This window comes from Typopeltis vanoorti, chromosome 15, assembly GCF_054136105.1.
Source record: "Typopeltis vanoorti isolate ZY-2024b chromosome 15, IOZ_Tvanoo_1.0, whole genome shotgun sequence".
Classification (NCBI taxonomy): domain Eukaryota; kingdom Metazoa; phylum Arthropoda; class Arachnida; order Uropygi; family Thelyphonidae; genus Typopeltis; species Typopeltis vanoorti.
Genome location: NC_143563.1, coordinates 78,678,154 through 78,705,197, shown reverse-complemented (window position 1 = coordinate 78,705,197; position 27,044 = coordinate 78,678,154). Strand labels below are relative to the sequence as shown.

The 27,044-nt window shown below is 35.1% G+C and overlaps 1 protein-coding gene across 3 annotated transcripts in view; it reads right to left on the bottom strand.

Annotated features, from left to right (window-relative positions):
* Nucleotides 1-27,044, bottom strand: part of LOC150098917 (polyamine-transporting ATPase 13A3-like) — a 434,948-nt gene that overhangs the window by 77,080 nt on the left and 330,824 nt on the right. For all 3 annotated transcript variants that reach the window (XM_090404645.1, XM_090404644.1, XM_090404646.1), the window contains one exon: nucleotides 14,716-14,868. In XM_090404645.1, coding sequence (XP_090260771.1) covers nucleotides 14,716-14,868 — 153 coding nt within the window. The remainder of the gene's footprint in view (nucleotides 1-14,715; nucleotides 14,869-27,044) is intronic.

The window sequence follows — 27,044 nt, the reverse complement described above, 5'->3', positions numbered from 1 at the left end:
GACAATTTTGTCGATTAACGAAGCCATCAAGATGAAAATGAGCCTCATTGCTGAAGATGATTTTGTTTGAAAAATAAGCATCCACTTGTTGTTGTTCCATAATCCATTCAATGAACTCTCTTCGCTGTGTGTGTGGTCAGTAGGCTTCAGTTCTTGAGTCAATTGAACTCTGCAAGCATAAAGATGCAAATCTTTTGTGAGAATATGCTGTAGAGAGCTTCTCGAAATGCCCAATTCAAGACCACGGTGCCGAAATGATGTTCCTGGACTCTCAGCAACACTCTCACGAACTGCTTCGATGTTTTCTGTTGAACGACTTGTTGAAGAACAGCCAGAGTGTATAAGATCACTAATTGATCCGGTTTTCTTGAATTTTTTAATTAATCTTTTCACAGTTGATGAAGTTAAATCACTATTCCGACCATATTTTGTATGAAAATTGCAAACTGTAGCTGCCAAACCTTCATTATTTTTAAAATATTGCTCAACAATGAAAATGCGTTGTTCTTTTGTGTAGCGCTCCATTTTTAATAACCCTGAACTGTCAGCTGTCACGCTGTCTTTTTTTTCTCGTTGGCAACACTTTACCGCACAAATGGCGCTAAATTTAAATCTTGCGTGAATTTTGGGACACCGTGTGTGTGTGTGTGTGTGTGTGTGTGTGTGTGTATTGATATATATATATATTAATATATCAACCTCCACACACAAGAAGTTCTGAGATCTGTGACACAATGGTGTTATGTGTGGATAAGTGGTCAATGGAGGAGAGGAATTTGTTGATGTGTTTTTGAAAACCTGCAGGTTGCAATCATTGGAGAAGATAGTATGGGAAGAACATTCCCTACAGAAATGCAGGAAATGAAGAAAGACAATGAGAAGTTGGCATGATGAGTCTGGAGTTGAAATGTATATGGATGTTGATTAGCAACTACTCGTGTTCATATATAAATACAGGAAAGTGAAGGGATGGTACCAGCTAATTCAGAGGAGCAATAAAAAGAACTATAAAAGAGACATAGTACAGCAACAGAAAATCTCTGGGAAAGAGACTGGAAGAAGTTGGTGAGAGTCAGGTCATCAGTTAAGCAAACTGCTCGCTTATTCAAGCATTCTGAAGTAAGTTTTAATTGTACCACCCCTAAATCTGGAAACAGTATTCTAAGGTAGGGTGGTTGAGCTTTATAATGTCAGGAGTGGAGCAGAAGCACTCTTTAGGGCAGAAAATAATACCATTTTTTTTTTTTTTTGGAAAATGAAGAAGCTATGGACATGATGTGTTTGTGCCAGGATAGATTAGATATGAGAGTTAACCCAAGGAGAGAAAAGTGGTCTTGGCTGGCAAGAGAAATATTGTTAAAAGTGTAGAAGAGAATTGCATGGTCTTGTTTCCTAAAAATTAAAACTATTTTGGTGGCATTAAAATTCACCAAGTTATCTTCACTTGAGAATGGCAAGTAGATCAGTGTTTAAAACACTAGTTAAAGAAGATCTTGAACCATGAGTTACCTGAACACTTGCCAGATAGTGGATGTCTATGTGTGGCTCTGTAGTGAATGGAGTTTAGACTGGGCTAGAGATGGAATTTTAATAGATAGGAAGTTGAAGTTCATGAACCATATAGTAGAGATTGTGAATACAAATCAGAGGATAATTGCAATGCTGAAATGAACAATGATGTGTAAAAATAATGACATAATTTTGCTTCTTTACAAGGTTTTAATACAGCCTCTTCTGGAATATTATATTATGCACAGATCTGGTCTTCTAGTTTCCAAGGTGATGCAGATACAGTGGAGAGGGTGCAAAGGACCGTATTAAAGATGACATCAGGACTGTGGAATGTATTGTACATTATGAGAAGAGATTGAAAATTTGTGGATTGTACATGCTAGCAAACAGGAAAAAGACGAATGATGTGATAGAGACTTACAAACTTCTGAAAGAGTCATACAGGATACCAGTTGATGGAATTCTTCATTTCAAGGAGGATGGGAAGAGGATGCAAGGGCATCCATGGAAGTTCTGAATGAATTGTAAGGTGTGAATGAAGATAGCATGAATGCATTTTACAGAAGCTATAACATTGGTGTGAGTGATATGTGGATTCCCTTGATGAGTTCCTGACTACTTGGAGGTCTTTGTAATAATAATAATGATAACAGCAACAACAGCACTAAATACAGATATAAACCTTGTGATCTATTTCAGTCTCATTTTAATTTAATAGTATCTTTCAAGGTCTACCTGGTCTTCTCTTCCCATTTGGTTTATATATAATTTGTTCAGGATAAGAGTATTTGACATTCAGTACATGTTCTATCCAATTTTGTTTATCTTTGTTTAGTTTTCCATTCTATTGATTTTTAGTTGTTTTAAAACAGCTTCATTTGTTTTATGTTCAAATAACTGCCTTTTTTTTTTATTTATCAGGTCTATAACCTAGAAAAATTTTGAAGTATTTAATATGAATAATAACATTGGTGTTAGATGGTATCTTGCCCATGTATTATAAGAATATGCAAGGGAATTATCAGCTCCCCCAACCAAGCTGCTTAATTTTAGCCTTAGTACTGGGACGGTGCTAATAGAGCAGAAAGAGAGCAAAATAGTTCCTTTGCATAAAGGAGGGCTCCAAGACAGAAGTAACAAATTATAGGCCAATCAGCATCTCAGGAGTAGTGATTAAGGTATTGTAGAAATTGGTGAAAGACAGAATTCATGACTGGGTTAATAAGAATATGATAATCTATAAGAGACAACATGGTTTTGTGAAGGTATGTCCTGCCTCAATAATTTGCTTACTTTTAATAATCAAGTAACAATGGAGTTTGATAAAGGAAATGGTTACTTAGTGATATAGCTAGTCTTTGAAAAGGCATTTGATAAGATTCTATATAGAACTATATTAAAAAAAATTGGAGCAAATGAGGATGTATATGAATCTGGTGATTTGGATTAAAGGATAGCTAATGGACAGATATCAAAGAGTGGTTTATGGAGGAGCTGAATCCAGGAGAACGGAAGTGACCAGTGGTGTACTACAGGACTCAGTACTCCATCCTCTGTTGTTTAATTTGTATATCAATAATATAGGAAATAATCTTACAGGAAATATTCAGCTATTTGCTGAAGATGCTAAACTGGGAAAAGCAATGGGTAAATGATGGTGATGCAAAAATCTGCAGGAAGAATTAAACAGACTAGCAGTATGGACAAAGGTAAATGGCTGCCAGTTTAAAATGGTCCAGTGTAAGGTGATGCACTTTGGGAAGAGATCAGTAGTTGTGTACTACACTGATGGCACTGAAGTGCATGAAACTGATGAGGCCAGAGACTTATAGTACGGAGAGCATTTATGCAAAAGTAACCAAAACAGCATATCAGATTATATGGGTGTTGAAGAACAACACACTAACAAGCAGGAAAAGAGAGGTTATTGTTTTCCTATATTAAGTTCTAGTAGCACCACTTCAAGTTCAAGCGCCACTGTGGTACTCAATTAAAAAGACTACAAAGGTAAGCTAAATTCTTTAGTACTAGACCGTACTACTTACCTCCCCCATTGAATATAATCCGACCAGCTCTCAGATTAGAACTATCCACAGACTCCTTAAGAAAGTCACTTCTTGGCCTGTGGAAGTCACCAACAAACTTAAACCTTATAACTCTAGACCCCCCCCCGATTATATGGACTCCCAAAAATACATAAACAAAATGTGCCATTGCATCCCATAGTGGATGGCATTGATTCCCCCACATATAAATTAGCCAAACATTTAGCCAAAACGCTCACACACTACACTGGTGTTGGATCCTACTTTGTCTTAATCTGTACCTTGGATCCGACATGTTATTTACTACGATGTTCTTAACCTAAAAATAGTTGCAAGTTGGTTTCTAATTCAAATATAGAGAAAATTTATATTTAAAGACTGCGCCACTCTATATCTGAATTAGTTCAAGAATTGAAGAAAAATCAACCCTCAACTATTTCTCCTTAATATATATACTGGCCAAGTATATTTGACTTACTTAATTTACCCGCTTTGGTTCGAATATTTTATGAATGGTGCAGTAAAAGAGATTCAGGCAAAATACAACTTTTGATTAACAAAAACAAACATTTAATATAAGCTATATAACACATACATAAATTCTACTTCTAATTTAAACAATAAAAACAAGTCAAACATTAAGCCAAGTCAATCACATTAGTTCAACCTTCCAAGCCTTCACATACATTTTCTCAGCTTCTGAGTTACAAAGTTCCTACACATATATAAATATAATAGAACTTCCTATCTAACCAGTTTTCACACACTTCTCAGTCATGCTATAAGTTCAAAATATCGCAGGCACTAATAGTTGAAAATATCTCTCTAACAATTCTTAACTTCAACTCTCAATCACGAAGAGTTTCCACAGTCGAGGTTAGGTTAAGCATAGCGTAATTAACACTCAATTCTTCAAGCATTGAAATAATACACTAAGATAGTCCTTACCGGAAATAGTTCCTAGTACATCAAATACGTTGTGAGCAAAACACATCTACAAGACTTATCCACAGTTATAATTAAAACACTATCAATCGCGCTTCAGAAATCCAGACATCGACTGCAGGGTACTTCAACTATCCTTGTTACCACTCATAAACTAATTAAAACACTGTGCGGTTCTCCTTAGGGCAAATCGGAAATAAGCCGCAATTCTAGACCAAATGGGTTTATTCAGAATTCTTCCTTGAACGTCCAGCTTTTTATATTATCCGATTACAGCATCAATTTCCCTTTTATTATTACTGCTGGCTTCACTTTCAGCTAACTATAAAATTCACTTCGTCCTTGCTCACTCATAAAAATTATCCTCTTAATTCCTGCCCTTAAGAACCTTTCATTTACTTCTACTTCTCTAGTTTATGCCCTTGCTTGCTTTCACTTCCAAGTTTCCATCCCAACTCTCTCTTGTTACCTCTTATATTTTTTTATTATTCTTTTTCCAGCCCTCGCTCTGTTCCACTCGTGCTCGTTTATTTCACGCGTTTCCATGACAACAAATAAACGTAAACATTTTCGCTAACGTTACACAAGGTTATACCACTACATTCAGTTATTACATAACGTTAAACTTTCACAAACAAGAATAAATAGAATATTTGCATTTCAATAAATGCGTAGTTAAATCAAATACAAGTTCTTATAATATTGACATAACAATAAATAAAATAGCTTAATAATATTTAATACAGAATCTTATTACTATTAACACATATCTTTGATTAAACAATTAAATATTAGATATAATTAAGGTAATTTCATGATATCAAATTATAATTTAAGTTATTTACATTAAATAATATTTACAAATGTAGCCTTTGTGATGGAAGATCATGTTGGATTCTGAAGCAAATAATAATTACTCTAATATCTACATAATCAGAATCCAACAAAGGCTTACTCTTCCTTTGAAAAATTTTTCTTTAAAGAAAAATTTTTCACACTAGACTCACAAGTGGAGAAAATTGACTTCTTATCTCCCTTCCAAGATCTTAAGTAGCACTTAGTTTGAATATAATTGGATATTTTATTACAGTTGTATATGCTTTTCTGCATCTCTTCACTTGAGTTCTTGTTGTTTTTATCATAAGGAGAAGTCTGATTGCTACACTTATAACGTGATATTGTCCTTTCAGGGTAGAAGTTCTGTTCTCTGTTACTAACTTTTATCCTCAGTTGTCTATCATTTTGGTAAATTGTTTCTTTTGTCCTAGTTCTGTTATATAGACTAGTCACCCTGGCACAATTTACCTCAACTGTTGTTTGTTCCTTATTGATAACTTCAGGTTCAGGTTTGGCTATTAGTTGTTGAGAATGTTCATCAGTATTACATTTTGATTTTGGTAGATAAGGCATAATAGACTGTGTATTACTATTCTCTGCAGTTGGTTCAATTACAGACAGCTCCACTTTATTTGGGGCAAATCCTTTCTCAGGTACATGAAACCTTTCTCTCTGCCTCCTTGTTCTATTATGCATATAATTGCTATTTGTTCTGACACTTATTTTCCTGCCCATTAGGCATACTTCCCTTTTAAAAAAATCACAGGAGAACTGATATCTTTCTAAGAAATTTGTTCCCGATACGATGTGGGAGCTTATGTCAGCGGTTGAGGGGATGATAAGTAAGTCTTGCCAGACAGTTTAAATTCTGGTAGGTAGATTCTTGCTCAAACCTTTTCATATGCTACAAAGTTTGAATCTGAAAGAGAAGTAATTCTTACAGGTTGTCTAAGTTTGGTAATATTATTCCTTAATTTATGTCTTATACCTTGGAGACAGTCTTTTCTAATAGTTGAAGCATTACATCCTGTATCTAATAAAATATTACACTTAGAACCTAGGATTTCTCCTCTAACTCTCATCATTCTTTCATTAGGTCCTTGGTGTTTCTGCATTTTATTATATCCTCTGTGGGGTATGTATCCAAATTTTGAGTCCCATCTGTTATTAGAGTAGTTTCATTTGTTATAGAAACAATTCCTGGCATAATGTCCAACTTTCTTGCAATTATAACATTTTGGAGGATCTCTTTGTTTTGTCTCTGTCTTAGATTGAGGGATAATAGACATCTGTTGTTTGACATTATCTAGCCCTTGAATTACCTTATCTAGACTAGCTAAAATGGGTTGATTTTGTTTTTTCCACTTCATGTTTAATTATCTCATTAATTTTATCAGTTGTGGGGTTTTGGTTTTCTTCAGACTTTAAAGTAATAGCTGATAATTGTCTCACAACCTCATTAAGACTATCCATTATTGGCTGATTTAACCTATTTACTTCCTGGTGAATTAGGGTTTTCACTTCTGTCATCAGCCTTTTGTCAAATTGCTCTTTACCTTCAGTTATGCAATTAATACTACTTGGATTTTCTCCAATATTCTTTCTCTTTCCATCCTTATTTTTCTTTTCAACTTCAGATTGGTTCAAGGAACAACCAGTCTTATTTACAACATTTACAAGACCTACACTGGTTGAGGGATAAAGATCTCCTAACATTTGTTCTTTTTCCTTGACACTTTTAAGACACTCTTCTAAGGTGGAAATTTTCTTCTTATAAGCTGTTTCTCTTAATTCTTGCCTAACACCTTGTCTAAATTGTTGGAATACAGCCCAATCTAAGTGTGGTTTATCCTCATTAGTCACATTTAAACTGTTGGCTAGTGTCAACAAACGATTGTGAAAATCAGTAACAGTTTCTTTATGTTTTTGTAAAACTCTCTGTAACTTCCATAAATTTGGGCCAATACTTCTTAATTTTGAGAACTGAGAAATAAGATTGTCCTTAAATATTTGATAATCAAATGTATCCTTGAGAATTGGAGATGAGTTTAAATATGCTTTAGCCCTGCCTATTAATTTACTTCTGAGTAAAATTAACAGTTGAAAATCCGTCCAATTTGCTGTTTCTCTAAGTTTTTCAACATAAGTAAAAAAAAACAGTACATTATCTGATTCTTCACCTGAAAACTGGGGAAAAACCTGTTGTGGGTTCACTGTACGAAAAAATTCACTATCTTCCATTTTAGAAATTGATGAAACAGCCATATTATTCTATTAACAACAACTTTAAAAAAATTAGAATTCTAAAATAACTTCTATGTTTGCCTGATTCTAGTTTACAACCAATTCACTTGATTCACTCAATTTACCTTCAAATTCCTTTACTATTACAAATTTTAATACTTAATATTACAATCTATTTTAGTGAAATCAAATCCTGTCGACTGCGCCATTTTGTTGGATCCTACTTTGTCTTAATCTGTACCTTGGATCCGACATGTTATTTACTACGATGTTCTTAACCTAAAAATACTTGCTAGTTGGTTTCTAATTCAAATATAGAGAAAATTTATATTTAAAGACTGCGCCACTCTATATCTGAATTAGTTCAAGAACTGAAGAAAAATCAACCCTCAACTATTTCTCCTTAATATACATACTGGCCAAGTATATTTGACTTACTTAATTTACCCGCTTTGGTTCGAATATTTTATGAATGGTGCAGTAAAAGAGATTCAGGCAAAATACAACTTTTGATTAGCAAAAACAAACATTTCATATAAGCTATATAACACATACATAAATTCTACTTCTAATTTAAACAATAAAAACAAGTCAAACATTAAGCCAAGTCAATCACATTAGTTCAACCTTCCAAGCCTTCACATACATTTTCTCAGCTTCTGAGTTACAAAGTTCCTACACATATATAAATATAATAGAACTTCCAATCTAATCAGTTTTCACACACTTCTCAGTCATGCTATAAGTTCAAAATATCGCAGGCCCTAATAGTTGAAAATATCTCTCTAACAATTCTTAACTTCAACTCTCAATCACGAAGAGTTTCCACAGTTGAGGTTAGGTTAAGCGTAGCGTAATTAACACTCAATTCTTCAAGCATTGAAATAATACACTAAGATAGTCCTTACCGGAAATAGTTCCTAGTACATCAAATACGTTGTGAGCAAACTTTTAAATTATTTTTATTTCACTTAAGAACACATCTACAAGACTTATCCACAGTTATAATTAAAACACTATCAATCGCGCTTCAGAAATCCAGACATCGACTGCAGGGTACTTCAACTATCCTTGTTACCACTCATAAACTAATTAAAACACTGTGCGGTTCTCCTTAGGGCAAATCGGAAATAAGCCGCAATTCTAGACCAAATGGGTTTATTCAGAATTCTTCCTTGAACGTCCAGCTTTTTATATTATCCGATTACAGCATCAATTTCCCTTTTATTATTACTGCTGGCTTCACTTTCAGCTAACTATAAAATTCACTTCGTCCTTGCTCACTCATAAAAATTATCCTCTTAATTCCTGCCCTTAAGAACCTTTCATTTACTTCTACTTCTCTAGTTTATGCCCTTGCTTCCTTTCACTTCCAAGTTTCCATCCCAACTCTCTCTTGTTACCTCTTATATTTTTTTATTATTCTTTTTTCAGCCCTCGCTCTGTTCCACTCGTGCTCGTTTATTTCACGCGTTTCCATGACAACAAATAAACGTAAAAATTTTCGCTAATGTTACATAAGGTTATACCACTACATTCAGTTATTACATAACATTAAACTTTCACAAACAAGAATAAATCGAATATTTGCATTTCAATAAATGCGTAGTTAAATTACAAATACAAGTTCTTATAATATTGACATAACAATAAATAAAATAGCTTAATAATATTTAATACAGAATCTTATTACTATTAACACATATCTTTGATTAAACAATTAAATATTAGATATAATTAAGGTAATTTCATGATATCAAATTATAATTTAAGTTATTTACATTAAATAATATTTACAAATGTAGCCTTTGTGATGGAAGATCATGTTGGATTCTGAAGCAAATAATAATTACTCTAATATCTACATAATCAGAATCCAACACTGGTAACACACCATCACACATAAAAAACTCAGCCCACTTTAAAGCCAGTATAGAAAACCTCACACTCCAACACACTGACATAATGGTCAGTTTTGACGTCTCCTCCCTATTCACTAATGTCCCATTCAAAGAAACCCTTGAGCTCATCCAAGCCAAGTTTCCTCCCGATATCTCAGCCCTATTTCAGTTCACAATGAACTCAGGCTATTTCGTTTGGCAAGGAAAGTTCTACAAACAGATAGAGGGGAGAGTCATGGGTTCACCACTTTCCCCACCCTTGGCCAATTTCTTTATGGAGACATTTGAAGAGAAAGCCTTAAACTCCGCCACAAAAACCCACTATTTGGCTTCGTTATGTGGATGATGTGTTTGCTATTTGGCCACATGGCTCAGTCACACTCCACTCCTTCCTAACACACTTAAACAACCAACACCCCAGAGTCCAGTTCACCTTAGAAAAAGAGGAAAACAACACCCTCCCCTTCCTAGACACTTTAATCACCCGCCAGCTTGATGGATCTTTGGTTTTCTCTGTTTACAGAAAACCCACCCACACTGGCAGATACATTCACCAGCAATCCCCCCCCCCCTCACAACAATATGGGGTGATAAAAACACTATATAACAGGGCAAAATTAATCTGCTCAGATGACAAGGCCCTGACTATTGAACTAAACCACATCCTCAACACTTTCTTAGACAATGGCTATAACCCCAAAAAAATCCAAAAAATACTAAAACCTGTAAACTACAACCCCCCTCCCCCCTCCACAATAAAGATTACGCCAAGTCTATCACCATCCCCTACATCCAGGGCACCTCTGAGAAAATAACCAATATCCTCAAAAAATATGACCTTACTTCCTGTTACAGACCATATAAAATGTTGGCATCCCTTATCCGCTCTACCAAAGACCAACCACTTCCCCTAGACCTACCTAGTGTATACCAGGTCCCTTGCAGCTGCAGATTGTCCTACTTTGGCCAAACAGGCAGAACAACAAATATCAGGATTTCAGAACACCAAGACTACATCCGGTTTCACCAGTACAGCCACTCTGGGCTGGCAGACCATGCCTTAGATACCCACCATAAAATTCGTTGGAAGAAAACAAAAATAATTCATCGCAGCAAGTTTAAATACAAAAGATTATTCATAGAATCTTCAGCAGCTCTAAAAAACGTTCCTAACCTCAACAAATTTGGCTGCATGAAACTGCCCCAAATTTGGGAGACTTTCATTATGAGAACTTCAGCCCAACTGCCAAGAGTACCAAATTAGCCCGCAAGAGGGCACCATTAGGACTTTAGGAACAATATTAGTTTCTTGCTTTCTTCCTCATTTGCTTTGTGTTAGTTCCTGAGTGCACATACCATATCTTTATGTTCCTGAAGATGGCAATGTGACGCCGAAATATAGAAGTTATTCATTAAAGTTACCTTTAATTAATATACTTTATATGCGTTGTTAATTCCGTAAACTAATTACTAGTTATGTCCCATATTAAGTGTTGATAAGGCCACATTTGGTCTACTGAAGACTTTTTTCAGTACATGACAAGAAGATAGAGAGAGAGAGAGAGAAAACAAGAGTGTTAAAACTAGACTTTTTGCTTGGAGGGTGGTGAATGGGTGGAATGGGTCCAAAGGTGGTTGTGGGTGCTTCATTAGTAAAGTTTAAGGAGAGGTATGACAGGTATTGTGTAAATGATAGCTAGTGTGTGAATAATGGATATCCCATGATGAGTCCTCTGACTCCATGGGGATATTTGTATAATAATGATTAATTAAGCCTTATGTTGGAACATACAGGCTCCAGCACCATCAAGTTTTGCTATTTTGTGTTCATTGTCAAAAATGAACAATTGATAAATTTCAGAAAACCCAATGCTTAAACTTGTGTACTTTGACTTTGTTTTGAAGGAAAGAAAGAAAGATAATTTGTATAAAATTTGGTTATGAAAAGGAAATTACTACATATTTCAAAATAAATACTATTGCTAGATTGATATTTTTACTACTACATTATACTAAAATTTATGGGTACACATGCTCCTGAAGTGAAATGCATTTTTATTTCTGTTATGAGTAGTTCTGACAATAAAGTATAATCTGAAATATCTGTAGTTTGAATAAGTGGCACAATTCCCCTCTCCTCTCAAAAATAGTTCAAAGTTCTACATCTGAAACATTTTGCTCATCAAATGTACAAGTGATTATGATTATAGTACGTTATCTGTGTTTCCCAATCTTATCTTTTTATCCTTCGCATCAGAATAGCAGCACTTTGTAATTTGGTAAATACATTAATATTAATCCATTCAGATGGTTCATTGGCAACAAAATGTCAAACAAGCAGCATCTCAAGGCACATGAACTATAGTTCAGTCAGTATCAATAACATGCTTTGGTTAGAAACCCATCTAGGATGCAAAGACAAGGGCTTCCCAAGTAACAGTGAGTTAGCCAGTCTCATATGGAGGTGATAGGGTTTTCTGATCTGAAACTTAGGTTTTTCATCCTGCAAAACATGTAAACTGGCTAGAAAAACACATGCTGTTTGCAGACATAGCAGATAGGATTAACCACCCTAATGTAAACAGTAATCAGGTTTCAAAGATGCCAAGTTATTCAGCTGTGAAAAGCCATTGGACCTAATGTGAAACAGAAAGATGACAACAATAATTTATTAGGTGTGTTTCAGAAAATGCACAAGAATCTTTAAGATGCATTTTGTCCATATGGTTGCATGCAAGCTATTACAAGGTATACATTTGGTATCTGAAATTGTTATAAAAATTTGTTGAGCCATTCCTATTACCAGTCCAACTACTTTCTGAGTACACTGAGACAACATGTTGAAAATATATATTGCAATAATTATGCCATGATTCAGTGAAATTTAAGTCTTCAGGATCTGTGAAATGACAAGAAGTGTCTAGTGGTTCAATTTTGATACAATCATTATTGTCATCCAATTACTCGTATGTACTCTCAAGGGGTGTATAACATACTATGATTGAACTACATATAGACATTTATATTATTACTTATTCCTACCAACAATTTCCTCCAAATTAGTCTGCTATCTGCCAGAACTCAAAGATTGTAAGATTTATATTTTGGCCTTCTAAAGCAATTCTAACTACATCATTCCACTTGGCCTTCCTTTGGGTCTAATTTCCTACCATCTTGGCATCAAACACCTGCTTTGATAATCTTTCCTCTCTCTCATTCTGTTTAAGTGACTAGCTATGCTCATGCATATTATCAATAAAGTATAATCTGAAATTTGATATGCTAACAATAACCTGATATGCTAATAATATCAAGATCCTTCCTAATATCTTTATTTTTAATATGTTTCTATCATTGATACCATGTGTTCACTCCTCCTAATTTATTTCATAACTCTCCTATCTATGGTATCAGTCTTTGATCAACTGTTTTACTTCTGCACTAGCTCTCAGATCTGTAAGTTAAAACTGACTTGAACACGGTCTTGTATACTGCTAGTTTAGTGTTTTGACTATTTTTCACTTATTCCATATAAGTTTATTCAGTTGACTTCATACCATACCAGATTTTATAATTCTGGTTCCATATTTAATTTGGCATCTTCACTAAAAATTGCTAAATAGCTTAAGTATTTTACTTGCTCCATACATTTTCTCCATTCAGAATATAGTTTGAAATTAATAATTCCCTTTTGCTGGATATAATTTAATGATTTGTTGTAGGATCTCTATTGAAATTTGTCAAATTTGGTTTTGATCAGATGCCTGGTTGTGGAAAAATTATGTAAAATGAAATTTTTGTGCAGAGTGCATAACCAAAAAAAAAAAAAAAAAAAAGGTTGACATTTCATACAATAAATCACCATCCATCCTATGAAAGTGGTGCAAACACTTTATAAAATAATGTTCTAAAATATAACAAATAATTATTAAAAGTCTTTATGATTAGCTATTTATATTATCTATATCTTAAGTAATCTTACTGAAAATTATAAATTAAAGATGCCAAAAAAATTATATTCTTGGTTTCATCTTTTATTCAAGTGTAAGCAAATAAAGTTTGCATGTGAAGTCACTTCACGACTGAACTACTTGTATATAGAGACTAATGACTTCACATCAATTACCTTAGTATACCATAATACAATGAACATATCCTTACAGACATGTATAATGCTATGCATTATGGGAAGGCCACTACCCACACCTGTTTCAACCTTTATTGAGATCACATATCCTTATGGACATCTATAATGCATAGCATTATAGATGTCCATAAGGATATGTGATCAAAGATGAAACCAAGAATATAATTTCTTGGCATCTTTAATTTATAGTAAAACCAAGTGAAAAAACTTTCAACTTACTAAAAATTAAAACAATATTTAGCAAGAAAGTAACTGTTTCAATGAATTATATAAGGATTTCATAGAAAATTATCAGATTTTTTTTATGATGATTTGTCATCTGATGAATCATAGTTCAATAAATTGTTTTATTAAAGGAATTGGTATTTCAATAAATTGCCATTCATTAAACTATTGTTCGATGAATTGCTTTTTTTTTGTTGTTCAATCAATTAACATTCAATAAACTCCTTTAATTAACTGTTTCTTGATATACCTCATTCATAATGTAGCTTACCTTCATTGTACTATGTTGAATTAACTGTAACTTTGATATGAAGATCAAAATGTTTAATCAGTAATTTTGAATATTATTTAAGCTATTTTTATTCTGAAACAATATGTTTGGAATAAAAATAGCTTAAATGAATGTTCCATGAAATTTCAAAAATTTATTTGGAATATTCATTTGATCCTCCTCTCAAGAACTTACATGTCCTGATGATCAGACTTCAATCAGTCTGCCTCCTTCAGCAACAGCCAGAGTGTTAATAAACAAAGCAGAATCTCACTCAGTACATTATCAGTAGGATATTAATAAGATTATAAAATATCTTATTAGTGTTTCCCAAATGAAGAAGCGCAACACAATTTACCAGTGTGTGTGAAATAGAGGGCATCAGTATTATTTTTAGGAACTCTCCCACAAATGTATTACATAAACATTTAGGTACCACCTATTTAATGAATTCATAAACAGGATTCTACAGGCATATATGGGTTCACTGTTAGAGTAGAATGACTTGAATAATGCTATAAGTTATATATATAATTCAGAATTAATTATATTCATAAATAAAGAGGTCAAAAATGCAAAACCAAATACCTAATAAGTGAAGGAATACAATCAATATTTTGCCTTTTTGATGTAAAAGGAGATGCTACAGAGGCTTCAGCAACAGATAAAGACACACCAGCATGTGCTGTTTTCAATGCACCACAGTCATTAGCACCATCACCACACATACCTACTTGATGACTAATAATAATATATATAAAAAAGATAAATATATAAAAAACAACATGTGAAATATAAATAAATAAAATCAACAAATCAAGAGTTATTAGGGAACAATTTGTTTTCTGTTTGGATAAACAAGAAAACAGAAAATATTTGAATGCTATTTTTTTAGATAAAAATGAGATATAAAATTGATCAATATATTATTATTAAGAGATACCTCCAGGGAGTCAAGAACTCATCAAGGGAGGCCATACTATTCGCACCAGTAGCAATCGTGCACTACTCTATGAGAGAAAAATCTAGCCCTACCCTCCCTTCTTAATGGCATTCATTCTAAACTACCATGGATGCCCTTGGGGCCTTTCCTCACCCTCCATAAAAATGAAAAATTACATCTATTGAAATTCTGTATAACCCTTTCAGAAATTCGTAAGTTCTCAATCTTATCATCCCCTCTTTCTCCTGCATGTTAGTGTTTGCACCCCCAATTTCTCAATCTGTCTTTAATCTGTATTCCAGAATCCTGATATCATTTTTGACACTCTCCTTTGCATCCTCTTCACCGTATCAGAATCACATTGGAAAGGAGACCAGACCTGCGTGCAATAGTCCAAGGAGATCTTATCAAGGCCATGTAAAGAGGCAAAATGACTTATCTTTACATGTCAAGGTTCAGCATTGCCATTATTCTCTGAGTTGTATTTACAATTTTTGCTATATGACCCTTGAACTTCAACTTCCTGTCTACTAAAACTCCAAGATCCCTAGCCTCATCAGTTTCTTCAAGCATAACTCCACTAATATGATACATTGGATATCTAATCACACCAAAAGGGCATGACTTTACATTTATTAACATTGAAATCACAGCCATTTTGACATGCCCACAATTCCAGCATATTAAAATCATTCTGCAAGTGCTGCATATCAGTAGCACTCCTGATTACCCTACCTATCTTTGCATCATCAGCAAATAGCTGTATGTCACATGTTAAATCCTTCCCGATGTCATTAATGTATGGATTGAATAACAATGGGGTCCTTGAGGCACACTACTGGTTACCTTGAATCTATCTTGCAGATTCACACACTTCATATACCACTTTTTGATATCTGCCAGTCACCATCCTCTTATCCATGCCAATAGTTTATAATCCAATCCCATATTCTCCAATTTATGCAACAGTCTTCCATGCTGTATTCTGTCAAAAGCCTTAGCATTCCAAGAGTATCATAGTCTATCCATTCCCTTTATCTAATTCAGCGGTAACATTATTATAGAATGTTAGCAAGTTGCTAAAACATGACCTTCCTTTAGTAAACCCATGCTGTTTGTTGCAAAGTAGATTCTCTGTCAACCCATTTCTGAATGTGAGCCTTAACCAACTTTTCCAAAATCTTCCCCACCACTCCTCAGATACTGACTGGTTGATAGCTGGATATGTCAGTCTTTGCACCACCTTGTGCAATGGGATTACCATACATTCTTTCCACTGGTCAAGGGAATATAACCTGGTCAAGGGAATAGCCAGTTCAGCTGAACACTCTTTTAGCATCCATGCTGATATCCCATCAGTTCCTATTACAGAATTCTTATTCAGTTTGTGCAACAGCTCTAGTACATCCTCCTCATCCAGTGAAGAAGTAGCAGTGAGTTCAATGTTGCATATACCAGGTTGATAGCATTTAGCAAATGGCTGCTCATTAGTTAAACAATCAAATTCTGCATGTCAGCTGTATAACATCTGCATTCAGTAGAGTTATTCTCTTGAATTCAATCTTTCTTTTACTTTCAGTATAAGATATTTTTCATACCCAGACTTAGATTTCCATACAACACTTGCAGCTCTTCTGGCCTGCAGCTTATAATTATTGTGATTGACATCATCCTTATTCATATGATATTCCTTCCTTCCACATCATTTTTTTTTTACGAATCTCCTGCTTAATTAGATCACATCCATTTCTATATTATATCCAATTTATATTATAATGACACCCATAATTAATCAGATTTGATAAAGAATAAAAATTTATATTATTTTGGAGATGTCTGTTGATTGCAATATGTTGAAATTAATGTCTAGTATATTTACTGCCTGGAGAATATCAGCCAATAGTTTTATTTGCATTATAGTACACTTTTTTCATGAGAGTGAAATAAAACCATCTGCTATTACAATGACCAGGTTTACCTCAAACAAGCTAATGGTATGATTATTATTGTTATTAGACCTCCAGGAAGTCAAGATCTCATTGAGGGTGACTATACATCACCCACACCAACTACCATACCTTCTCTGAAACTCAATCACATAACAGGCAAACTATTCCGCTCACTCAGGGTTTTCTAAAAGAAAAATCTCACCTCTTACCCATTTCTTAGCTGCACACAAAATTAATTTCCATGGATGTCCCCTTGTCATCTCCCCACTTTCCATATAATGAAAAATATCATGAACTGATATCCTGTAATGCCCTCTCAAATGTTTACAGACCTCTATCATATTATCACCCCTCTTTCTTCTGCCTAGCAGTTGTGGTCCACATACTCTCAATTTATCCTCATACTCCTGATGTGATCTTTGTAACTCTTCTTTGCAGCCTTCCCACAGCTTCTTTATCAGTCTGGAACCCAGGAATCCAGATCTGCACATATTAGTCCAGGTGCTGTCTTATGAAGGTCTTGTAAAGAGCAAGATGACTTCTTTAACCTTACATGTCATGGTTCACTTTGATATTACAATTATCCTATGAGTTGTATTTTCAATTTTTGCTGTGACATTTTAACTTCAAATTCCTATCCACCATAATTCCAAGATCTCTACCCTCTTCAGTTACTATAAGCAAAATCCCACCAATATAATATTCTGTTGGATATTTCATCCTACCAAAGTGCATAACTTCTTAACACTAAAACTTATTAACACCCAGGGAGTTAACAACAGCATTAACTTGCATTTTTAATACAAGTCTGAGATTAGCCCAATTTTCGAAGGAGTGGAAAAATGGCAAAACTGTTCTGCTTTCTTAAAGGGAATGATAAGACTAAGGCTTTAAATTATATGCCAATCTGCTTGTCTGGAATTGTGGTCAAAATGGCAGAGAAGCCTAGTGAGGACAAGGATTCAGAACTGGGTTGATAGTAGTAGAATTCTCTTTAATGGACAACATGGATTTGCTAAAGAAAGATCATGCTTTAGTAATCTGCTTACTTATTATAACAAGGTGATGAATACACTGGATACAAAATCTAAATACAGTATGTATTTAGATTTTGCAAAAGCTTTCAATAGATTTCCACATGACAAACTAGTAGTTACACTGGAAGATGGGACTGGACAGTAGATTAGCATTGTATTGGAGATTAGCTATGTGATAGGTATCAGCAGGTTGTGTATGGGGAGTGATATCCCAGAAGAAGAAAGTCATTAGGGTTTTCTCAAGGGTCTGTTTTGGGGCTATTATTGTTTAATTTGTATATAAATGACATTGGAAAGGGCTTAAATGAATATACAGTTGTTTTCAGATGATGCAAAGTTTGGGAGAGTTATGAGAAGTAGAGCAGATTTTGTAGCTTTGCAAGAGGACCTAAATAGACTGTTGAAATAGGCGAGTGTATGGGGATTTCACTTTAATGTAGCAAAGTATAAGGTTTTAAAATTTGGGAAGCAAAGATGGGATGCAGAGTATAGGTTTGATGGGGATATTTTAGAGAAAGTGGAGAAGCCTCTATCACCATCATTCCAGATAAAGGATCTGGGATGATGGTGATAGAGGCTTGAAGTTTTGTGGATATTTTGCTAAAATTGTGAGGACAACACAGTGGATTATAGGAATGATGTGGAGAACACTGACGTGTAGACGTAAGGATGCTTTGATTCCATTGTACAAGGTTTGATCAGCTGCACATGCATTACTGTGCACAGATTTGGTTGGTTTTCAAAACAATGATGAGATGTTGGAGAGGGTTCAAAGATGATTGATTAAGTTGGTTTCTGGTCTCTGTAATGTGGAATATGAGGATACATTGAGAGAATGCAAATTTACAGAGCCTACTGGATAGAAGGAAGAGAGGACATATGATCAAGACATATAAGTTGGTAAGAAGCAATTACCAGATTGATATGGATGAGATTTTTCATAGAATATCTGGAGATAGGGGGGAGAATGAGAGGCCATCCCTGGAAGCTGTATCAGGAGTGTGTGTGAGCGAGATGGAGTAAATTTTTTGCATGGAGATTGATGGGTGACTGGAATGCATGTGGTGAGTGCAGGGACAGTGAATGCATTTAAGTCAAGGTATATTAAAAAATGGTGATATCAAACAAAAACAAGACCTTCAAATCCTATTTCATCAGTTCCTCCAAAATGGATACTAAAAAGAAACTTATTTTTTGACGAACCATCCTGTTATAATCCAGAAATTAATCACAAAGGGACAGTGTCTGTTCCATACATTGGAAATGCATCAAGAAAAATAGCCAAAATATTAAGGGCAGTCAACATCAAACCATTCAACACCTTACAAAACCTTTCTACGCTCCCCTAAAGACAAAGTTCCATGAGAGCACAAGATTCTGTGCTCTCATGGAAAGATATACATAGGTCAGACTGCAAGTAGTTTCGAAATCCACAACAAAGAACATATAGGTGACATTAAAATTGTCACTTTATTATAAAAAAGTAAGCAAATTACGAAAGCAAGATCTACCCTTCACAAAACAATGTTGGCCTCTGTAAAGTAGAATTTAATCAATGACTGTCAATGATACATATAAATAACACATATAAATCTGCAATAAGAAGCAACGTGGCATTTCCATAACATGACCAACAATTTGCTTAGACATTATTAACTGGCCTGATTAAATTAAACTTACCAATAAATCATTTATTCGTGTTTAATTCTATATTCAAATATAAGCAAATAAAGTTTGCATGTGAAGTATTTTCACAAATAAGGCTACTTGTATATAGAGACTGATGACTTCACATTAATTGCGTAAATATCTAGCATAATGCAAAGCACACATCCTTTCGGATGTGTGCTGTGCATTATGCTAGATCAGTGGTCGATATAACGTTGTTAGAGGTCGATTCAGGCTCAGGAGTCGATAGAAAAATATAAGACATCATTGTACAGGTAATATTTAATTCAATTAACTTGGATTACCTCCATCCTGAATGACAACGCAATTAAGAGTGAATCGTGGGAACAGTGAAATGAATAGGACCTGCAAGATGGAGCAAGGTCATGAAAATAGTTATGGATTTACGGATTTACCAATAAACCAGGTGGTTCCCGCCCGGCCGGTGCGGCGGGGGCGAGATTGCAACACGTGCACAGTTACTTATTTACTTATACTTACACGTATCCGATCCCAGTCTCGTTTTTGCGCACTGACATACAAGTGAGCATTAATGTTCTAAAATTCATCAACATACATATTATAATTCAATCATTATTCATTCACGAACTAAACTTTTCTATGTTGAAGAGTTGAGCAGGGCTGGTAGTTTTGTACATCCTATAGAAATACGTGAGTAGGTATATTATTTAGACTTATTACTTTTGCTTACTGACTTCAATTTTAATTATTTTGTTACAACCCCAGTAACCACAATGGCAGCTTCAGATTCTAAAAAAAAATGCAGACAATATTCGTTAGAATATTTGAAACTTGGGTTTATTGCTTCATTAAGAAACGAAACGAGGCTTATGTGTCTTCTTTGTGAAAAATCTTTTAGTAACGATGCGATGAAACCAGCAAAAATGAAAGCTCATCTTCAAAGACTCCATCCTGATAAGAAAGATAACTTGACTTTTTTAAAGAACTGAAAGAGAAATACACACATCGACCAAATTATAAAATCATTTAAGAAAGCACCTGCCGAAGCTGACAATAAACAAGGATTAACAGCCCCAACAATATTTCTTTTAATATAGCAAAAAAAGGAAAACCATATACAATTGCAGAGGACATTGTTATACTCGCAATCAAAGAAGTAATTGAAACCATAATGAAAAAAGATTCTGGCCCTGTTTTAAAATGCTTACCACTGAGTGCGAATACCGTGAAAAGACATATTGGTGAAATGGCTGAAGATGTAGAAAAAACTGTAGTATCAGAACTCAAAAATAGTAAGTTCTCCATCCAACTTGATGAATCTACATTCGATAGGTCTTCTATTCTTATGGCTTATGTAAGATATTATAGTAAAACCAAACATCAAATTATTGCCGAATTTTTATTTGCAAAATATCTTGAAAGTGATGGAAAGGGGTTGACAATTTTTCAGCAACTGTAGAAATATTTAAATAAGTATGATATTCCATTTACTAATATAACAGCAGTAGCACAGATGGCACACCTGCAACGGTGGGCCATTATCAATGTTTTGCTGCCTTTCTGAAAGAAAAAAAGTTCAAAGTGTACGTACTATTCACTGTGTTATAATAAGTTTAGTTTAATCCTATATCCAAGTGTGAGCAAACAAAGTTTGCGTCTAAAAGTATCTTCACGACTGGGATAAGGTAGTGCAACACCAGGCAACTTGTTGCAAAGGTGGAGAAAGCTCTCATTACTCCTATCTCAGTATCTCCCATAATGCAAAGCACATCTCCTTGCGGATATATGTAATGCTATGCATTAAGGCAAGGGCCACTACCCATACCGGTTTCGACCTTTACTGAGGTCTCGTCAGTGGGAGCCAGGCCCAGTAGTGGAGATACAAAGGCAGAAGCAATGAGAGGTCATCCTAACCTATAGGAGTTGCCAAATGGTGTGCAACCTTATTATTAAATTACTCTGGATTCAGAGAAAAATGTTGAGTTTTTTTTTTTTTTTTTTTTTTTGTGTTGCACTACCTTACCTCAGTCCTGCAGATACTTTCAGGTGCAAACTTTGTTTGCACACTTGGATAAAGGATTAAACTAAACTTATTATAGTCTAACCAAGTGAAAAAAATAAACTCTCAACATCTTTCTCTGAATCTGGAGTAATTTTAATAATAAGGTTGCATACCATTTGGCAACACTCCTATAGGTTAGGACGACCTCTCATTGCTTCTGCCTTTGTATCTCCACTACTGGACCTGGCTCCCACTGATGAGACCTCAATAAAGGTTGAAACCGGTATGGGTAGTGGCCCTTGCATTAATGCATAGCATTACACATATTATTATTATTATTCAGGCCTCCTACGAGTCAAAAGACTCATCGAGGGAGGTCCTTCCTAAGACATAAAGTCTGTCAAGACTCATCGAGGGGAGGTCCCCCCCTGAGAAACACAAAGTCTATCATACCACTCCTTAAACTCACTGACCGTTCTCGCTCCCACCGCTCCATCAGGCAATGCATTCCATGGCTCAACCACCCTCCACACAAAGAAACCACTCCTTACCCTCTTGCTCACAGTTTCCTTTCGTAACTTCCAGGGATGGCCTCTTGTCATCACTCCTTCCCGCTGTTCAACCAAGCGAAAGAACTCCCCAGTGTCAACCCTGTAACCACCTCTCAACAGTTTAAAAGTCTCAATCATGTCACCTCTCCTTCTTCTATCCACCAAACTCTGCAGTCCACATTCTCTCAGCCGATCCTCATAACTATCCTTGTACAGTCCTGAAACCATCTTTGTTATCCGTCTTTGTATCCTTTCCACAGTTAATTTATCCCCTTCAAATCCTGGGGACCAAATCTGAGAACAATAGTCCAAGTGTGGTCTGATCAGAGACTTATACAACGGAATGATAACCCTCTTATCTCTGCAGATCAGTGTCCTTCTCATAATAGCAGCAATCCTCTGTGTTACCTTCACCACCTTTGCAATATGTCCCCTAAATTTCAGGTATCTATCAATCATCAACCCCAGATCTTATGTCTCCCCTACTCCCTCCAGTATAACTCCTCCCATTGAGTATGCAGCATCCCACTGATGTTTCCCAAACCTCAAGACCTTACATTTTGCTGCATTAAACTGACACCCCCATTCATTTGCCCTTCTATTTAGCTTATTTAAATCCTCTTGCAGGGCTACCACATCTGCACTATTACTAATAATCCTTCCCAGCTTCGCATCATCTGCAAACAACTGAATATCCCCCTGCAATCCACTGGCTATGTCATTGATATAAAGGTTAAACAATATAGGTCCTAGTACTGAGCCCTGTGGGACCCCACTTGTAACCCTCTGCCTCCTGGAAACTGCTCCACCATACACAACTCTCTGATACCTATCAGACAGCCAATCCTGAATCCAGTTGACCAATCTGACATCCAGACCCATGTGCTGCAACTTAAATATCAGCTTATCATGTGGCACCCTGTCAAATGCCTTCGCCAAGTCTAAGAAAATTGCAGTATATGCCTTTCCCTCATCTAATGTTCTTGAAACTTTATTGTAAAAGGCTAGCATATTGCTAAAACAAGAGCATCCTTTCACAAATCCATGTTGATTCTCACAGATAACATTACCCTCATCTGCCCAATGCTGTATACGGTCCCTCACTACTTTCTCCAAGATCTTAACAACTACTGATGACACACAGACTGGCCTATAATTAGACACTTCCAGTCTGTTACCACCCTTATGCAATGGCACTATCTTACCTTCCTTCCATTCCCTGGGCACCTTTGCCAAATCCCGACTTTCATTGAAAAGCCATGTTAAAGGCACTGTCAATTCCCTAGCACATTCTCTCAAAACTCGTGGTGAAATACCATCCAGTCCCACAGCTTTACTGACATCCAGAGTACTCAGTATCTGAGACACACTCTCCTCCTATACCTCCAGACCTCGAACCAGTCCTATCCCTCTAGCATTAAAACTGACTCCTCTAGGATGAAATACTCCAATAAAGTGTTCATTGAACAATTCCACTATGTCCTCTGCATCAGTCACTCTATTCCCATTTTTATCCCACAATATCATTCTTCCACAGTCATTTCTCCTCCTACTGGCCACATAGCTAAAAAATTCCCTAGGATTTTCTTTGGATCTTAGGGCCAATCTCCTCTCATATTCCAGTTTCGCTTTCCTTACCACACTAGTCACTCTTCTGGCCTGTGTCTTATATTCCTCATGCATCTCTTCACCTGTCTCCTTATATCTCTTCCATAGCCTCTTTTTCGCATGCAATTCCTGTTTAATTTTGTTTGTCATCCACTTTACTCCAAATTGCGTCCTCTTCTTCACTCGTGGTATACAACTTACCATTGCTGATAACAAATATTCTTTCACAATTTCCCACGCACTAGTGATATCCCGGCCTTTCAATTCCTGCCTCCATGAAACTTCCCGAAGTCGACGTCTAAGACTATTATAATCACCTGCCTTATAATTCCACATAAGTTCCCGTCTCTTTGATACTCCTGCATTTCTATTCATTTTCCAAGTCAACACCATATGGTCACTCTCTCCAACTGGTGGGAGAGACGTCAACTCAGTTATTATCAACTCTTCTGATGCTATAACCAAATCCAAAACTTTTGAACCTCTTGTTCCCTCTGTTACATGTTGCCTAAGACATTTGTCCCTCAAGAATTCTAGAAATTCCATTCCCCTATTGCTACATGCATCTTCCTCTCTCCAGTTTATACTACTGAAGTTAAAATCTCCTATAACAATCATTCTTCTTGCACTTGCCAAACTTAGCTGTCTAAACATCTCCTGGTCCCCATCCTCTGTGCTCCTGGGTCTGTAGCAACACTCCACTAAATATCCTGTCTTGCCTACCTCTACCTCACACCATATGCTCTCAAAATCATTTGTCTCACTTCCTTCCAAATTCTCCACTCACTACCTTACCCCAGTCCTGAAGATACTTTCAGGTGCAAACTTTGTTTGCTCACACTTGGATAAAGGATTAAACTAAACTTATTATAGTCTAACCAAGTGAAAAAAATAAACTCTCAATATTCACTGTGTGTTGCACCAAAACCATTTGGTGGCAAAAACTCTCAGTGAAGAACTGCATGATACTCTAAGTATGTGTATTAAATCTATTAATCAAATTAGAGCTCATCCTCTTAAATTGCGATTGTTTGCCAAACTTTATGAAAAAAATGAAGTATCAAACCAATTACTCTTGCATACTGAAGTAAGATGGTTGTCTAGAGGTGCAAGTCTATAAAGATTTGTTGAGTTGTTCGACTCAACCCTAGAGTTTCTTACAGATGTTAATTTGTTTTTGAGTGATGAACTGTAGAGAAATAAGAATCATATTTTCTACTTGGCAGACTTATTTTCAAAATTTAATGATGTACAGACCCGTCTACAAGGTAAAGATGTCACAATTATTCAAGCTCGGATGATTCTTTATGCTTCCAAGCTAAATTAGCCTTATTTAAATCATCATTGTTACGAAAAGATGAAGACTTAGAAATATATACAAAACATCTTCAAAATTTGAGCAATGATTTTAAATTGTGCTTTGCAGATTTTGAAAACATGCACATTCCAGAATGGGTTATCACGCCATTTTCTGCAGATATGGAAAATATCGAATGTAACTTACAAGATGAACTTATTGAATTATCAGTTGATCTTGAAGCTAAGATGCTTTTTAAAAATAGGAATTTAAGTTACTTTTGGATGAAGATAAATGTTGCAGAAAAATATCCAAAACTTTCTGAAGTGGTATACTCCCCTTTTTGCTTGCATATCCAAGCTCGTACATGGTTGAAACTGGTTTCAGCCATGTTAATTCCATTTTAACAAAACAAAGAAATAAGCTAGATATAGAATTCCATGGCGATTTAAAGCTGAAACTTACTAATTTTGAACCCACCATTGCTAATCTTGTCAAGAGTCACAAAGCACACCCTTCACATTGACAATGTTAGTAAATTGTATACTAAGTTAATAAAAGTCTTATTTTCATATATATATATATATATATATATATATATATAAGGAAGATTGTATTCTTGTTATTTTGTTATCTAAATTAAATTTAAAATTTTATATATTATTTATCCCTCCTATCAAATATGTAATGTTAAGAAGGAACGTCAAAAACATATCCCTTTGATGTTAAGCCAATATAATAATATATACTATATTATACATACAATAAACACTGTAACTATAAAATAAACAATCTAAAAACTCACATAAGCAACTTTTTTGCTTGTCCTATTATAATTACGTAATAGTAAAATAGAGGGGGTCGATAAAAAGTCAAGAAACTCTTGAAGGAGTTGATAGTCAAAGAAGTTTGGCGACCCCTGTGCTAGATATTTAGACAATTAATATTGCAAAGCACACATCCTGTCGGATGTATGCTTTGCATTATGCTAGCATCACTACCCAGACTGCTGTCAACTATTATTGACATTATTGAAGTCTCATCAGTGAGAATGAGACTTTGAAGAGATACCAAAGTTGAATTAATACAGAAGTCATGTGTTTCCCATATACTAGTACAAACTAATTGTATATGGCAAATACATGATCCATATAAAGTTACAGAATTAGAGAGAGAAAGAGAAATGTAGAAAGTTTGTTTTTTGATCCTTTTAAATAGCTTAAGTGATAAAGACACTTCATGTACAAACTTTATTGGTTTACACTTGGATAAAGGATTAAACAAGAAGTTAGTTTCTTAGCAAGTTTAATTTAATTTGCAACCTAATGAAAAAACATTCTAACTGGCATGAAGATATCAAGTGCATCTAGGCATGCACTAGAGTCCAAAATGTAATGTCCATAGCTGATTCTAGAAATTAACCCACTTCTCTTCTGTATACCTTGCACAACTGATAGCCTCACTTGTATGCAAGGTGGACCTGTATAAAATATGGCCTGCTTCATTGAAAAAAGAAAGAATATAGTAATAGAACCTGTTGGTGTACTAGTAAGCTTAGACCACTTTAATCTATTCACTAATGTACCATGAGTAGACCTTATATTTTGTGTATTAAACTGATAACCCCATTCATTTACCTACCTTTTCAGCTTACTGAAATCCTCCTGAGGGGTAAACATCAGCATCACATCATTAAAAAACACCCTGTAATATAATGACAATATCACTGACATAAAGTTTATTGACAGCTTATGTGAAATGTTGTAAAATGCCTTCGTAAAATGAAAAAAAAAAACAGCAATATATGCCTTTCTCTCACATCATCACATCATTGACAAACTGAATAATGCCCTATAATTCAGTGAAAATGTCACTGACAT